This window comes from Anopheles cruzii, chromosome 3, assembly GCF_943734635.1.
Source record: "Anopheles cruzii chromosome 3, idAnoCruzAS_RS32_06, whole genome shotgun sequence".
Classification (NCBI taxonomy): domain Eukaryota; kingdom Metazoa; phylum Arthropoda; class Insecta; order Diptera; family Culicidae; genus Anopheles; species Anopheles cruzii.
In genome coordinates, this window is record NC_069145.1 from 24,514,430 (window position 1) to 24,530,858 (window position 16,429).

General features: G+C 48.9%; 2 protein-coding genes across 3 annotated transcripts; both read right to left on the reverse strand.

The window, feature by feature from the left end:
* Window positions 1-4,072: 4,072 nt before the first annotated feature.
* LOC128275308 (phosphorylase b kinase gamma catalytic chain, liver/testis isoform) lies at window positions 4,073-14,604 on the reverse strand. Of its 2 annotated transcripts, XM_053013766.1 has the most exons (9): window positions 13,937-14,602; window positions 10,965-11,134; window positions 10,588-10,872; window positions 10,424-10,514; window positions 10,209-10,345; window positions 10,033-10,130; window positions 8,610-8,693; window positions 4,994-5,152; window positions 4,073-4,916 (listed from the first exon to the last, which is right to left on the reverse strand). In XM_053013766.1, the coding sequence occupies exons 1-9, from the start codon at window positions 14,026-14,028 to the stop codon at window positions 4,782-4,784; spliced, it is 1,251 nt and encodes a 416-aa protein (XP_052869726.1). In that variant the 5' UTR covers window positions 14,029-14,602; the 3' UTR covers window positions 4,073-4,781. The 2 variants fall into 2 exon arrangements, with proteins under 2 accessions (XP_052869726.1, XP_052869727.1); XM_053013767.1 differs by lacking the exon at window positions 8,610-8,693 and having other exon boundaries at window positions 13,937-14,604.
* Window positions 14,605-15,134: 530 nt separating this feature from the next.
* On the reverse strand, window positions 15,135-16,333 carry LOC128272951 (cyclin-dependent kinase 7). The gene is made up of 2 exons (XM_053010841.1): window positions 16,209-16,333; window positions 15,135-16,122 (listed from the first exon to the last, which is right to left on the reverse strand). The coding sequence occupies exons 1-2, from the start codon at window positions 16,260-16,262 to the stop codon at window positions 15,154-15,156; spliced, it is 1,023 nt and encodes a 340-aa protein (XP_052866801.1). The 5' UTR covers window positions 16,263-16,333; the 3' UTR covers window positions 15,135-15,153.
* Window positions 16,334-16,429: the final 96 nt, after the last annotated feature.

Genomic DNA, 16,429 nt, shown 5'->3' on the forward strand with positions numbered 1-16,429 from the left:
CCCTGCCAATGGTGGCGCGGTTTTGCGTATTAAACATTTATTTGAATACTTAACATTGTCTCACACTTCTAACAACGATAGAGCAGCAGCACCGATGCACTTGAACGTAGACCATACAAATGGTTAGAGGACGGATTTTAATCGCTTCCACCCATTGATGCCAGCCAGCCAGCCGCTTTAATGCGGCTTTAAATGCTGGACACAAAGCTGAGTAATGGCAGCAATCACTCTCTTTCAAGCGCAACGCGCTCCGATCCGATTGAGGCCGTACCGAGTACAAAACGGGCGACCAAGCAGCGCAGCGCGATAAATAGATTTCGCAATATCACGTCGCGAAGGTATTGCTGTCCCGTGCGTAGCGTACTTAACAATCCCGATCCGACCTGCCGATGACAGCGAAATGGTGTAAAAATAGTACTAATAATAAAGATAGTATAAATTACCACCATCAACCACGGTAATCCGCCACAATGGCTTCTGATTTGCGGCCCGCGCGAACCTTCGCTGAAGCTGAATGGCGCGATGCGTCTTGCGCGAGCAATGCACCTGTTCGGCACCGGATCGGCGGCGGCCGCGGCGTTGCGTGGCCCGCTTTTTGTCGTTTGATTTAATGCCAACGGAATGCCGTAGGAGATGCTCAACCGAGCGCTGGCGCAAGCGGGAACGAAAACGGACGGAAAAAGAGCCATCCGCATAAATCATCCCACCACCACCACCACCACCACAACGGTCTCTAGCACCGGAGCTGGTTAGCGAGCGGGAAGGCCTAGAAAACGCAAAACCGATCCGAGTTCTATGATTGTAAATCATTATGCATTACAAAAAGAAAACCAACACGAAACGAAACGAAAAACTGCTTCCCTACAAAACGGGGTTGATAAATGATCGTAAGTCGATCGTAAGACAAACCGGAACGATGGTAGTAATATTAACGCTAGAGCAGCAGCAACCATCGGCCCACCGATCACTCTCTCTCTTTCTCTCTCTCTCTATCTTTCTTCTCTTTTTTACCTCATTTTTTAACCGACCCCGGTGTCATTATAGCACTAATCATTACAAGTTTGCATAAATCCTTTTACATCTATTGTAGGAGCGACGAGAAATAAATAGCCCACTACCGCGGGCGATGTCCATTTCACTGCCCTTCCTTCCCGGCACGAAGCAGGTTCGTCGCTTGGGCCGCACGCTGGACGGCGACGGCAGCATTGAAGTCTTTCGTTTCGGAAACCGGCACTCGTTTTACGCGCAACGTGCGCCAAGTGCAAGCATTCGTTTGAGTTTGCGACGAGGGATAATCGCGGCAGGAGAGGTACGGGAGGGAAGCTGGGGCTGTTTACTTACCGAGTAGGTTTTTGTGTTTTTCTTTTCCCCGTTTTTCATTCAGTAGCTCATCTGCATGCAAATCTAGGCAGCCCAGTTGAGCGGCGTGCATTCTTCGGCGTTGATAAGAATCTCCTCACCGTGGAGCGTGGCTTCAGCTTGACGGGCCTCCGCTGTCGCTACCTGTGCTTGCGACGACAACGGACGGACGGACGGACGGACGAACGGACGGCGGCGATGTTGATGATGATGATGAACCGGAATCGATCGATCGTGCCTGACGATCGGCGCGGCCGTGCTGGCAGCGAACCAGCGCGCCCCTGACGAGACCAAACGACACGGCAACCTGACACGGGGTGCATTGACACTAACACCACCAACCGGTGGCGGTGGGACGACGACAGCAAGCGGGAAGCCGCAGCAGTCGCGGCCGCATGCTCCGTGCGGGTCACACCAGAAACGCACACTTGTCACCGACGGGCCAACGGGAAGGAAAGCGGCGACGATAGTTATCTTGGCCGTCGCGAGATAGAGGCTTCGCTGCGGGCTCCACTCACGGTGTGCCAGTTTGCCCCGTGCCGTGCCCCTTCGAAGATAGGCCACCAGCACCCCCCGGGTTCGTCCGTTTCCCCTCCTTCCCGCTCCAGTCCATAGGTTCGCGCTTGGGCCCCTTTTTTCCCCCTTTTCTTTTAATAACTTCAATCGCGATTACCCGCATGCCAATAGCTACCTTATTTGCTGGCAACGTTTTCACATGGCCTACTGCTACTGTTGGAGGAAGCGCCCGTTGAATCAAAACAAACTACAATTCAACGAATATTTTGGGGATAGGAATTTAAATCAAAGCAAAGCACACACTAAAACAATGAAACCATTGCCCACAAAGAACAAGTTGCCTCACTAATTAGCAGCACCCTGGCGCTGGTAACGAAAACAAACGCAGCCTCAGCGCGCACCTGTGTGTGCCACATGACGACAGTTTTACCGTTCGGAGCGGTCCAGACGCATTACCAGGCGCTCCGTCCTGATGTTGGTTTCACCTCTGGCAACGAGGTGGAGCTTCTGGAGTCTTCGAGGCATGTGATTAGGTCCCGTCCACCGGGAACACCGGGCGAAAGCGGGCCAGTCACTTGAGGGGCACTTGAACTGCGGCGGAAACCAATCACGGAGACCTCTGACAGACAGACAGACACGCGCAGGCAAACACGGGCAAAAGGTTGGCACTATTGTTTCGAAGCAATTGGTTTCGGTGTTTCTCCTACAACCTGCCGCCGTCTGGCTTCGCGCTACGGCGTATCCTTAGCAAAACATTCTCCGGCACTCGCACCCCTACGATCACCGCCGATCACGGTCCGGTTGAGTGGCGAAGCAAAGCAAAGCAAAAAAAAACGCCACAAACACGTTCTCCGGTTTACGTTCACTACAAAACACCGTGCCAACGTGCACACACACATACACGCGCGGAGGTGAACACGGGCCTCCGGACGGGCGGCCACCTGTACCTGAACGGGGCTGTCAGGCCCACCGCGTCTGCCGAATGAACCCGCGGATCCCTGCACCACTACCAGCAACCAGCTGGACCAGCTACTGGGGCTACTGTCAGAAAGTAACGGCAGAAAGGTACCTGGCAACCTTCTCCAATCGACCGGTTACGAGAGTCACGCGAAAGCAGAACGCCACAAAAAGGTGATGCGCAGCGGCGATCCGAGAGATCCCTCCGCGATTCCACGGGCTCAACCCGTCGGGAACTTGAGTTACACACACACACCGACACATACACACATGCACGCTCTCTCTTTCTCTCTGTGGAGGGTGCTTGGCACAACTCTCGCGGAACGATGCCTACGTGTGCCTGTTTGTGTGTATGTGTGCGCGAAGGAACGATCGAGTGAACGGGCGAGCGGGATGGATGATTGGCACATTCCACAAATATTTCATCCAATCAATTTCGGACACTTTCCAGCTCCCTGTGGATGCTGCACCACACAGCCAGTGTGTGGTTCGTGCACGGCACGATCACGACCGGAAGGATGGAGCCAGCGCGGGCACAATCGCGTCACATGTTCATCTGCCGTGCGTTCGCTGGTCGCTCGCTACCCACTGCGAGGAGTTTGCCGAGTGCGAACCCGTGGCTGGGCACAGCACAACAATATTCACGAGATTGCGCTCCTTGCTGCGCGATTTCGTGCAGCAGATTTTCGGCCGATCGCCGTCCGTGCCGAGGGCTACTTACACACAGTATTACCGCGGCACGCGTCGAGCACAGCGTCGAGCCGTTTGCAAAGAGAACAACAACAAAGCACACCAAAGCAGTCACAGGCCGCACACGCAATCGCGGGCCCCGGCTGACAGTGAAAACACTCGGTGATCGGACTTGGACGGAATCTTAAGATAAACTGAGAGTAGGCTAAACCATGTTTTACCTTTAAAGTGGTCACTGCTACTTGCGTCGGCCGGCACGGATGTATGCGTGAGGCGACCGCGCACCATTGCGTACGCGGGCACGGATCGGTGCGCGGTGTTCATTCGATCGATTTCGATCGCGCTCCGCTACAGGCCGGAGCGCGCCCGCAGGGGATGAACCGCGATCGGCACCGAGCCGACGCGCCGACCGCTGCCGGAGCGCCCAACATTTTCCGGATGAACACGAGGCGCTGCACGATCACGTGGCCAGTTTGTGCACGCGCCCCGGAAAACCAACAACCCTTTCCCCGGAGAAGCGTCAGTAAATAGTGTGGCTTTCCGATTAGTATTTCCGCTTTTCGCTGTTGATGTTTATTACTATCATTATTTTTATTAATGCCTATTAACAGTAAAGTGTACAGAACCTATCTTAATGCTAGTAACGTATAAAAAAGGGGTAGGTGAAAAATCAATATCGTCATCAGAAGTAGCTTCTTCTGTTATTGCTTCATCACGTGAGAGAAAATTGTCCCAGTCCTACAGCTACCAACAAATCGCGCTAGCTTCGCTGGAATCCATGGAGTTTCGCCTATTGCTTAAGTAGCTTCACAAACATCGAACAAACGGGCACACTTTCCAAAGCGTAAAGAGACGATGATGGATTAACGCGGTGTGCTGTAGGAAGATGGGCCCAGGCTTTTAGTCTGGGAAAACTGTTACGTACAGTGGATACGTAAAAGGACAGTAGACGTACGCGCATTCCGGGCGGAATGGGGCGCCTGCTAGCGTTTAACTTAGGTGACAGTAGTAGCTAAATAAAAAATAGCTGAATGCAACTCGTATGGCCCTACGGTGGTTCCAACTGCTCAGAGCAAACCGCTAGTTATCGTCACAATCCATTGCGCGGTTCTGTGCTGAAGCGTCCGGTTTTTGTGGGTGTCCTTTTCCCAGTACGCGTGTCTCTGCTTGGCCGCCCGTTCCGCCCGAGTCTCCCCGGATCTAGTCTCAATATCGGCGTTTGATGATTGCTTTCCACCCCATGGCAGACCTATTACAGCTTATCGGTTAAGGCTGTTGATATAAAGATTATAAACCTCGCATCGAGGCGTATTTTCAAACAGGGCAGCCCGATTCTGGCCCTCGCCCTTCTTGACCCAGTGGCCGTACACTCGAAATGCACAGCCGTCGATGACCTGCGGTGGGCGAAAACAAATAAAAGCGTGGAGTGAGACTTAGTATGTGGGTTTCCCAAAAGATAACATGATCTTACCTTCCGAAGTACTTTCACGCGGTACGGATCTCTCAGTGCATCCTCGACGCGCAACGGTTCCGGCGTGTACCGTAGCCTCTTGATGCGAATCATTGCGCGTACACAAAGAATTGCAAACTGAAACTTTTTCCTGGCGTTGAACTGACTTTGCTTACGTAACTGCAAGTGTTGCAAAAGTAATACACGGTCGAAAGAAACAGAATAAAAACGGATGCGGATGGTGGCACGTTGGGTGTTACGGGTAGGAGGGAAACAGGTACAGGAAGGTAGCGATTTTGACAATTTTTTAACGCGATGTAACCAAACCGATAGTACAGGGTAGAGAGAGTGGTGTTCGTTTTGTGGGGAGGTTCAAATAATACGTTAACAAGGGAAAAGGGAGGTAAGTAGTTGTTAGCGAACAGGTAGAAAGGAACAATATTAGGATTAGTTCGAAACATTTCAGGTTGATTATTTGAGACGAATACGAAAAGTTTGACCCAAAAGGGCAAGAGAAAAAGAGAAAAAGAGAAAAGAGAGAGAGAGAGAAAGAAGAAATATATCAATCCGTTAATATCGCTCTAAACGATTGCCCGTCCTTCAGTCGGTAGAGGTGAATGTAACAATTTACATGAATATAACAATAGAGGATATTGGTGAAACAAGAGCACAAATGATGATTATTGCTTGTGTTAAGGGATTCTGATTGTTTGGTTTGATAAACTGTGGCCTGCGAATGAAGAAAGAAAAAGGTAGTAGAAAGAAAAAAAGAGAGAGAGATAGATAGATAGGCAAATTCGGTTCAATAATTGTTTTTGGGGTATTGTGCGTTTTCGGTAGTACATATTCTATTACATCGCCTGTGTTATTACAACAAAAATAGTAACGTAAAGCGGCGAACAGTAGCTGCGGCACAGCGTTCCTAGTTCTGGCATTTCTAATACTCTGTACAGCCCATTGTGCAAACAATGGTGCAATGGCCGCGAAAGCTACACACCACAACGTGACTCAAACCACTGCGTAGGACCATCTTCCAGTGTTTTCTGCCACGCACAGCTCACTCGAACCGCGTATGGACACATTCCTCCCGATTACGTTTGCAAACGGTTCGAAATAAATATTTGCAAAAAGCAAGACCAGAACAAATGGTTGCAGAACACAGCAAAACCACACAGTAAGTCCGATTAATACAGTAAGGTGTTCGGTAAAGCTAAAGCAAAGGGCATGAAGAATAATTGCTTGAGTCGTGCATACCACAATCGATAGAGGGATTCAAATATAATTTCTTTGTACAACCAGAAAACACCGTCGACTTCCCCAAGCTAGAAATACTTCCAAGTTTTTTTTTAGAAAATTGCCTTATCTATCAACAACCTACGTATTTGTCATTCTCTCTTTTTCTCCCCGTTGGTGATGTGGAAATAAAAATAAGTGGAAAGATGATAACTATGGTTGATTTCTTAAACTACAAACACCGCTTGAAATACTTGTAACTAACTATAGAGCGTAATAAAAACACTGCTTTGGTATTGCTGCTCACGAAAGCATCAAAAGCCATGCCACGACAGTTTCTCCATTAGGGCATTAGCCTACCATGAGATCGAATGAGAAAGCGCCTGCTATACGTACACCCCAGAGCCCGGTGTGTCAACATTCAAATGACAGTTTCACATGGAAAGGATCGGCCACGCATAACATCAATAAACCGAAACATAGACTGCTCTTGTTTGCTGCGTTTAGACCAGAACGGAGAGTAACGATTGTGTAAGAATTTGCAAGATAACGCCAAAAAGTCTTCAACCGAAACACAAAATTGGAACACTTCACTAGCCCTGCTATCGAAACGTACACGGTGAGTGTGTGTTGTAAGACCGATTGAAATTGTTCCTGTTTGGTTGGGTACTGTAATAGTGTCACCGAAGCCACCAGACTGCCGCTGCTCTAGCATCGCAGGCATAGTAGAAATAAGTAAGGAAGAGTCTACCTTTCCGTTTTTTCATAGTACAAGTTAATTTCAGAGCTCTACATGCTGTCTGTAGTAAAGAAAAGAGAAGTAATTGATGAATAAAAAGGTTTGGACATGGCATGATAGACAAATTGCACTGTGCCACTGGGCCATGAAGAAGATGACTGCCAGTATGTTTAATGAGACCAGCAGGAACCCAAAATGATAATGAACCATGCAACCACAAAAGCACTACACTGCGGGAGTGTCAGGACCAACAAGTTGACCGCACACATTTGAATATTGCATGAGTGGAACACGATTGATATATGGACATGATTGCAAAAGGTTGAATATAAGTGAAGCAATCGATTAGAACGTTAATGATGTACGGAATTTCGTTCGATTCGAACTATTTGCTCGTGTTACACGGCTGATGCTTGATTAAAAAAGCGACCAAAAAGCTCTTAATATCACAGAGACCCACACCGGCAACCCAATTGCAGCCAACGGAATGCAAAAATGAACTAGCGCGATTAGCAAGCTTCCTAAGCCAATTGCAACTACCAAAGCATCCGCGGGACGTTCGAGGCCACAACGTAACACACAGTGAGCACATCGGCTTGGAACATAACCGACAGACATCCGCTGTTGTTCGTCGGTTTTGTTCGCTCTGCCTCCGACTCCGTTACTCTCCGTGCGAACGTGGTGTTTCGAAGACCCGCGTTCAAACTACAGCATTTGTGCGCAGATAGGCGACTACTGATTGGTGAATAATATTAGTTTTTAAAAATTTTACGCTTCAATTTTGATTGCTAGTCGTACATTTTCCGTGGCGTTCTGGAAGACAAGTGTGAGAAAAAAAAGAGAGACGATAGTCAGTAATCGAGCGTTCGCATTTAGTGAGACGGTTCGAATGAATTGCTCTGAGAAAGAGGATTTTTTTCTTTTGCTGTTCGCGTATTGTCCTATTATGTGGGCAACAAAAGTTGTGTCGAAAAACAAAGCAAATAAACACAATTGATTCCATCACCATCGTTGTTCGGTTGTTCACAAAACTTCACAAACTATTATGACGACTGAATTTTTTAAATCAAATGAAGATTTTTGACAACTTTTCATCAATGGGTGTTTTATAAAAAAAGGACTGGTTACGTATAAAAAATTTATTGATCCTCAAACGTTTCATTCCCATCCGATATCACGAGATGAGAGTAACTGACCTAAATAGTCTTACAGTGTCCAGCCCGATGCTGGACGAGGCAGCAATTAACGCCTGCATGGTAAATGAACAGGTAAATCGCAACGATGCCGTGAGCAGGAAACCAACAGTTTAATAGAAATCAGTTTTGGCTTGAAACTGTGTTCAATATTAGCATACCGCGGTGATGGAAATCAATTGACATTGTTAACCGTTTACAAAACATAAATTGCGCCACTACTATAGGGCGCAAAACAATGTTCAAACAGTTAGAAAGTTTAACATAACTCTAAACGAACTCAAATTGAACATAAAATGACTAAAACATCCGTTGCACCGAGACGAACGGAAAAAGATCGAGAAATTAAACGGAATGAACAGAAACAGGTAGAACAAAACAAACACAAAACGAAAATAGAAACAAACACAAACAGCGAAACATAACAAGAACGAAGAATATAAAAAAGAGGAACATGATGTGTCAACGTTACCATTGCGAGATCAGCAATTCGGCTGAAACGTCTCGATTTAACCGAAAGGCTCCGTTTCAGAGGTCCAATATCTTGCTCGAAAAGCTGTTACACCACGAGTAGTGCGGTGGTGTATGATGCGTGGGAAGTTGTTTGTCGCCAGAGCCCGCACATCGCCCCGTCATAACCGGCGATGGATGGTGCATTGGTTGCAACCAAACAAACGGACGGACGGATACGGCAGGTCGTCAGTTGCGGGGAGTGTTTTGTTTTGTTTGCATTTTGTTCCCCCCAAACCAGTGGAAGGCGTGATGAGGTCAGCGCGGGGTTGCCGTGCAATAGTTGGGTTGTTTTCCACCAATCGGTCAACGTTTGATTGAATCGCAGATGCAGAGTGTGTTTTAATAATGCAATGGAAGGGTTGTCCAACACCAGAAACCATTGTTTTGCATTGTCCCGATAGTAGGTTTCCACACATTTTACCAATTGTTTGCGGTATGGCAACATTAGGGGAGACGAGTAGAGTGTGGATAATAAATCAATAGAAAAAGGAAAAAATGGAAAAAATGTGTTAATAATTGATTCTAATTTTGGTTGAGGACACTACTCTCGACAGCGTATACTATGCCACGACAATGAAAGACGACGAACAAAAACAATGGAAAAGCCTGCAAAAATTATTCCGCGGACAGCCTTAACGGAACACGGGATCTCTATCGTAAATATTTAGATGGCGGTTCTAGACCTATAAAGTTGTCCGTTTACCTCACTAACGCATATATGGTAAACATCACGCGCCATCGACGGACGAAAAGGAAAACAGTGCCACCTCGCTTACGTTAATCAGATTTTCATTCGCGCAATAAGTGGGACAGCAAATAGATAGAAAAAAAATGATAACAGCACACTTGCGTGCGTTACTACCATCTTGAACTCATAATCCCTGTCCGCGATGCGAGTCGGAGCCGCGTCGCGCGAAAGCTATTTATAAATCCTTTAAACAATCACCATTAAGCGAAGGAGATCACGAGAGACTTTCGTCACCCCGGAATGCGGTGTGGGGTCGCTCTTATCGCTACGATCGCGTACAGGCACATTTTGCAGGCTTTGCCAGAATATTTGTCGAGTTCCGTCCTTTCTTCCGCCGCGTGTGGCTGATTGTTTGTTATTGAAAGTAAACAGTAAAACTAAAGCAACAAATTAAACAGAAGATTTCCGAAGAATTAAATCAATATCTACAGACAGATAGGAAAGGAAGTGAAGCTTCATAGTGAGAAAGCAAATTAGGCGCTAGGTAAGGCAGACAGGAAGAAAGTTCTGCGAAAACTCACCGCTAATCACACACGCACACACTCAAGTAGCCAAAACTAGGGCCTTAACTCGATTTTGTGCAATCAAAATAACCAAACAGAAACAAGCAGACACGCTATCCGGTTTTACTTACTACTGTGTTGAAGAAGGGATGCTTCAATGCTTCCGTGACAGTGATTCGCTTCGCCGGATCGACCACTAAGCATCGGCGAATCAAATCCTTGGGATCCTCTGCGTAGAGAAAAATGGACAATTTCGTTAGTCGTTTATCGGAAGTACACTCGCCACCGAAATGCCACCGTAACGTACCGGAAATGTCAGCCCACTCGGGCGAGGTGAAACTGTATTTGCCTTCCATGATGTTACGCAGCATTACCATCTGTTTTCGGTGCCAAAACGGGGGACAGCCTACGAGCAGGGTAAACATGATGACACCACACGCCCATCTGAAAGAATTGAGAATTAGTAAAAACCACGCCAGACACGGCGGCAATCGCAAACAGGATAAATTTCCCGATAGTTACATATCCACTTCCTGCGAGTAGCCAGCCGCGTCCTCGAACATGTTGCATTTTAACGTTTCCGGTGCCAAATATCCAGGCGTGCCACAAAGATCTGCAAAAAAAGACACTCGTGATGATGGCCACAGTCCTTCAGTCCTTCTGCTGTTTAAACCTTTCTCACTCACCGTACAACTTTTCGCCATTCTTGAGCACTCGTGCGAAACCAAAATCGGTGATCTTTACGTTAAGACTATCATCTAGCAGGATGTTTTCGGGTTTCAGATCGCGATGCACGATGCTCTTCGAATGTATGTAGTCGACGCCTTCGAATATCTGGCGCATGATGTAGCGAGACTTTTTCTCCGACAGTGTCACCACCGACGTCAGGTAATCGAACAGCTCGCCTTGTCGGCACAGCTCAAACACCAGGAAAATGAACGCATCCGACTCGAACACGTCCTGCAGCTCAACTGAAATGGGGACAGAGGGCAGGTGTTTTTAATCGAACGATCGAAGTCATGACAGCAACTGGGGTCGATCGAGTAGTGATCGAGATACTTACTGATAAATTTGTGGCCCATCACCTGGCGCAGAATTTGAATCTCCTGCCGGGTGGCTTCCAGCATGTGATTCGAATCGCCCATCTCTGCCGCCCCGAGATCAATGATCTTCGCCGCAAATTCTTTGCCCGTTTCCTTTTCGATGCATCGCCGCACCGTCGAGCTAATGCCCCTGTAGAGTTTGATATGAAAATGAAGCGTTAAGTTTGCCGCGTTCGACAATGCGAATAAATAATTCATTTCATGGCAAGCACCATTAGCGATCGATGAATAATGCAACTCACTGGCGCTGCCCGATCGGTCTAGACGCCAGCATGCCACGTGTCTTGGGCCGGTTAAACGTGAGCGAAACGTGTCGCTTGGGGGCAGGAATCCGAGCCCACAGACAAAGCGCATCATTGAGACCGTCTGAAACCGTCGGCAATCGTTCGATGTGAAGTTATTAAATCAAACGCCGCTGTCGTCACACTAATGTCCGCCCCGACGATAGCTGGAGATATCGGTCTAATCGGTTCGTAACAAGTTCGTCACTAGGAAATTAGCATTTCATTGCAAATTAATCCATCTGGAGGAGATGTTTCCGCGGCTCGGCACGGTGTCGTCTTCGCTAATCACGCGCAGGTAGGGAGTCGAAATAACAGTCTCCACACACCCTGCTAAATCATCAATCCAATTTTCTCATTCAAACAGTGTTTCCCCCTTCTTCTTTCTCCATTCGCCATTTCAGACTGTCGCGATCATTCGTCCGGCGCGATCACAAATCACCCTCAATTGACGACTCGGTTGTTGAACAGATTTGCGGTTCATTTGCCTGCGATCCCTGGCATTGTGGAGCAAGCCACATCCACATGACCAAGGCCGAACGCCGTGTTGCCCAAGCGTTTGCATGCGCATAATTTGGATCCAGAATCACACGGCGTAGACTGATGACGGCTCACATGTCCCGTGATGACCGCGCACGCTGCCCCATTATTCCCGGCGTTGCACAAAATGCACCGGAAACAACCCGTTGCTGAACAACTCGACTCGGCGGCGATGCATTCCACGCGCCAGGCCGGATTCATTCATCCACGCGCGCGCCGCACGGCGCAGTTCCTAAGTTCGCTAATCGAGATCCAATTCGTAACAAGCTCTCGGGAGGGGCGAAAAACCTGGCGATGCGCGTGTCAGAATCGCCTACCCCTACACAGTCCGTTAGGCGCCAATCGTCGTAACTAGTCGCGAATAAAATAAGATTCTCGCGAATCAGCTTGGCTTGGATTAGTTTAGTTGGGAAGCGGCGGTCGTCGGTTGGTCGACTTTGGTTGTCCCATTCTCGTCGCTGGCAGCGGCCGTCACATAATGTTTACATTTTCGATAGCGCATAGTCGCGCACGAGTCACGAGGAAGATCGCAGACGATCGACGGCGTGTGGGGTTGAGGATAGGGTAAAAATAGCCAAGCGTTACACCAACGGGGGCGCGCGTGCTGAATGATGACTTCTTCATCGAACAATATAAGAAAGTATGTTCTCGGGGGGGCACGGCAAGCGGTACCTGTGACGTCACTGGCATGTGGAGGGACACATTCCCATCGGAGGGAATCTCGTTTCGATCCGCCACCGTAAAACGTTCCCTTTACCGGGCAATGAATGAAAACGAACCGCAAAGAGATTGGCGGATGACTTCTTTCGCTGAACATGCCGTCCGACCCCCCATAACCTATCAGGCAAACGTGTGGCACAAGTGCAAGTGGCCATAATAATAGCACAGCACCTTAAAAAAGGATTGTTGGCGAAATAGGACAGCATTATTTTCGGAGGGGGCACGAAATTCGTTCCCGATTGCCGTCGGCGGCCAACACTCTCTGCAGCTGGTTGAGAATTTCCTAGAACCAATAAACACCCGCACTCTGCACTCTGGTGGCCGGTGCGTTTCCGGCGGAGTGTTGTGGGGAGAAGAATTAATTTTAGCTTCTTTCTTTCGTCCTCAAATCCGACCATTACTAGATCAACTCGCGTCAATCAAGACGGAGAGTAGATGACGCGCATTGGCAGGGTTCGTGACGGTTTCGCACAATAACAGAGCCGCTCGCGAACCGGTGCAGACAAGTTTGTGCATTGGCCACGAGCCAGTCTACTCCAGGAATTAATCCCACACCACGAGGCGTGCTCATGGGGCAGAACGACAATCATACCTAACGGTGGCCCAACGACAATAAACAATCGCTGGGACAGATTTTCAATTGCCCGTCGTAAATCTGCCTGTGTCATCCGGGAGTTAGCTATCATGAAGTTATCATTGTAGCCGAGGATGATTGATAAGACGGCTTACCCAAACAAACACTGAGGCATGATTCGAAGTCAACGGGAAACTGTAAACAGAAAACAAGGGTTTTATAAATGATCCAGTTTACTATCAAGATAAAAATCCTTTCAATCATCGACTCGATCGTAGACTTCCAGGGACACCTAGACTCGGGTTGAGCCCTTTCGCTACCAAAGCCACGGCACACGACTCTAGGATAATTTTAAATGACATTGCCATGGGCGTCTCGTGTGAGCAACTAGCCAGCCGTCTGTCGTAAGCAAACGCTTGTACGTGATCGATGGCGCGTATCTACGCAACCGATCGTGCGCGCATCAACCGATGTTTTCGCCAAGGTGTCACTTTGTTCGCATCGATCGCACGGACGAGCCCCCCGGACGTGTACGGACGGCTGGTCTGGTCGTTAAGGTGGTTCTCTCTAACCCAAGCGCCACGTTCGCGATCGCGTTTGCGATCAATTGAAATAAATTGATCGTGGTGCCGGGGGAATTGATTACCCAACGGTCGACGGGCAAAAAAAACGGTAACGGCCGCCGAATGCGAAACTAAAAGCCAAGCTTTTGGCCAACGGGACACTTTTCGGTGGGGCCTAGTTTACGGTTGATAAGATTGGATGGTGATGTAAGAGCGAAGGATGTTGCCACCGGCTCTCGGTATACGCGACTTACCTGCCCAGAATCTCCTTCGGTTCGTACTTGGCGTAGAATCCTTTGGCCGCATCCTTGTCGGGCAGCAAATCATCTTCCTCGTCCTTGGCCATTCTTTTTCGAAGGCTTATTGTACGGAGCGGAACGCGCCCTTCCCGATAGTGGTTCAGGTAGTCGTAAAGCCGGCTGCTGTAGGGGATTTCACCATGGACCGAAAAGCAACCTACACTGGTCCCCCAATCAGCTGGCGACTCCGACCGCGACGACGGGCTGCTGGTGCTTGGAGTTTCACAACGAAAACCGTGTCAACGGGGAAACCGAATTAGAAAATACCCTCCAACGGGGTGATATGAGTATGTCTGTGGTGTACAGAAAAACACTGCGAATTTCCAACGCTTGATAAATTGTTTAAAATAACACTTTCACCCGGCCACGATCACGTTAAAGGCAGGCACCGCGGGAAGCGATCAGCGCTAGTTTCACGCGTTGAACCCAGGCCGCGGTGTGTAACAATTTTCAATGTCAGAAAGGTTAAAGCACACCCGTCGACTGGTCGGACGGAGCACGGCCAACAACACGACCGACGGACACGCAGCTGTGCAATGGGATTGCGATTGGCCCCAACGGGGGGAGTAATTCTGTCAGCTTGACGGCGAATTTCACGCCACACAACCCACCAACCCCCACGGACAGGCCCACGGACACACACCACGATGCACACGCGGACTGAGGACGGGCCCCGAGTGCGGTTATTCACAACAGCGATTTGGCACGATTTTAGCACGCACGCCTATGGCCAACGCATGCACATTAATCCAGGCGAATGGGAAACACAATAATAATGCGGATGGATGTGTTTTCGGGAGTTTTTATGCACGAAGAGTGAACAGCGAAATGTTTGCCTGAGTTTTGTGAAGGAAACGTCAAACATGACACGACTGCGTTCATCGATTCGTCGATGTACCCCGGGTGGGATTTCCTTTACCCGGCGGACCGTTTCGTCGACGCGAGAATGCAGCTAGCGATGGCTTTTTAAACGTCTTTACAGCATCTGAAGGTCATGCAATTCAGATGCATCTTTTGACAAAGTGGAAGGCATCATCATTTAATAGGATTGGCCGCACGAACATTTAAATAAAAGTACTTTAAACACAGCAGGCCACTATGGAACAAGTTACAGACCAGTTGTTGGAAGTAACCTTTATTTACATCTTCTTTTCTTCCCGGGTTCCGCGCTACTAAAACTGTAAACGTTTGGGGACAGTACCCCCATCGATGCTATCGAGAATTTTTCGTTTCAAGGACGGTTTTTCTTCCTGCTTACTGGCCGCGTTATAGGTCGCCGGCATCGGCAACCGGGGGCCAACCGTTGGGGCAGGTTTGTTCGTAAAGTACGGCATTTTCAGTGCCTCGGTGCACGAACACCGGCCCAGTGGGTACAGGGTGAGCATTTTGTTGGCCAAATCAAGCAAATCTTCGGATGCGGCCGTAAATATGTCACGCAACGGTATCGGTGGATAGAACTTGTACTGCACGTAATCCGGCAAAGACTTAACGTCGGGCCAATTGGTTTCGTTCGGGGTGCCAAGCACCTGAAATATTCGCGTCAATTGATCGAGATCACTTTCGCCCGGCAGAAACGGCACGCGCAGCAGCAACTCGGCCAGGATGCAACCGACGGCCCAGATGTCGACCCCCGTTCCGTAGTGACGAGCACCAAAAAGTAGCTCCGGACAGCGGTACCACCGTGTGACCACCTGGTTGGTGTTGATGCGATTGGGAGATCCGAAAAACTTGGCCAAACCGAAATCCCCCACCTTCAGCACTCCGCTGCCGCTGATCAGCAGATTGTTCGGCTTCAGATCCCGGTGCAGTATCCAGTGCATGTGCAGGTACTCGAGCCCCCGCAGCGTCTGTATCATGTAGCTCTTGATGTTGGCCGGCGTAAGCACTATCTTTTGATCCTTGATGATAATCTCTAGATCGGTGTCCATAAAATCAAACACCAGCGACACGTTGCTCTTGTGGCCGAACACGTCCAACAGCCCGATGATGTTCTCATGGTGCAGTTCGTGCAGCAGCTTAATTTCCCTTAGCGCCGTCCGGTTGATACCATCGGCCGCTTCTTCCCGGTTACCAATCTTGATCTTCTTCACGGCCACTATTTCGTTCGTCTCCACATCGCGTGCCTTGTACACGGTAGCGAACTGTTGAAATGGGGAAACAGGGAAAACGAGGCGCGTGATTAACCGTGCCGGCATGGTTCTCCACGAATGGGGCCGCCCAGTTTTACCTGTCCTTCTCCCAAAAAGTCAATCTTTTCATATCGATTTAACCGGTTTTCCATCGGTATTGCCGGAGAGATTGTGCGGTGGAGCTGAAAACGAACAGAATGTGCGAAACCGTGCGAATGGTAACCGTTTGCCAATTTGATGTACGAAAGGCCGACGAAAAATGTACACAATCAAACTGTCAGCGCCTGACGTTTCGTTTCAAAAACGGCCAGGGTTGATG

What these genes read in the sequence shown, in the direction of transcription:
- LOC128275308 (XM_053013766.1), bottom strand. Translation starts at nt 14,028, where the DNA reads ATGGCCAAGGACGAGGAAGATGATTTGCTGCCCGACAAGGATGCGGCC. An exon ending in TACTCGCAGGAAGTGGATAT is followed by an intron (nt 10,346 to 10,423) that starts GTAACTATCGGG and finishes CAATTCTTTCAG; the next exon opens with ATGGGCGTGTGGTGTCATCA. An exon ending in GAATTGCTGATCTCGCAATG is followed by an intron (nt 5,153 to 8,609) that starts GTAACGTTGACA and finishes CAACACTTGCAG; the next exon opens with TTACGTAAGCAAAGTCAGTT.
- LOC128272951 (XM_053010841.1), bottom strand. Translation starts at nt 16,262, where the DNA reads ATGGAAAACCGGTTAAATCGATATGAAAAGATTGACTTTTTGGGAGAA. An exon ending in ACTTTTTGGGAGAAGGACAG is followed by an intron (nt 16,123 to 16,208) that starts GTAAAACTGGGC and finishes CCATTTCAACAG; the next exon opens with TTCGCTACCGTGTACAAGGC.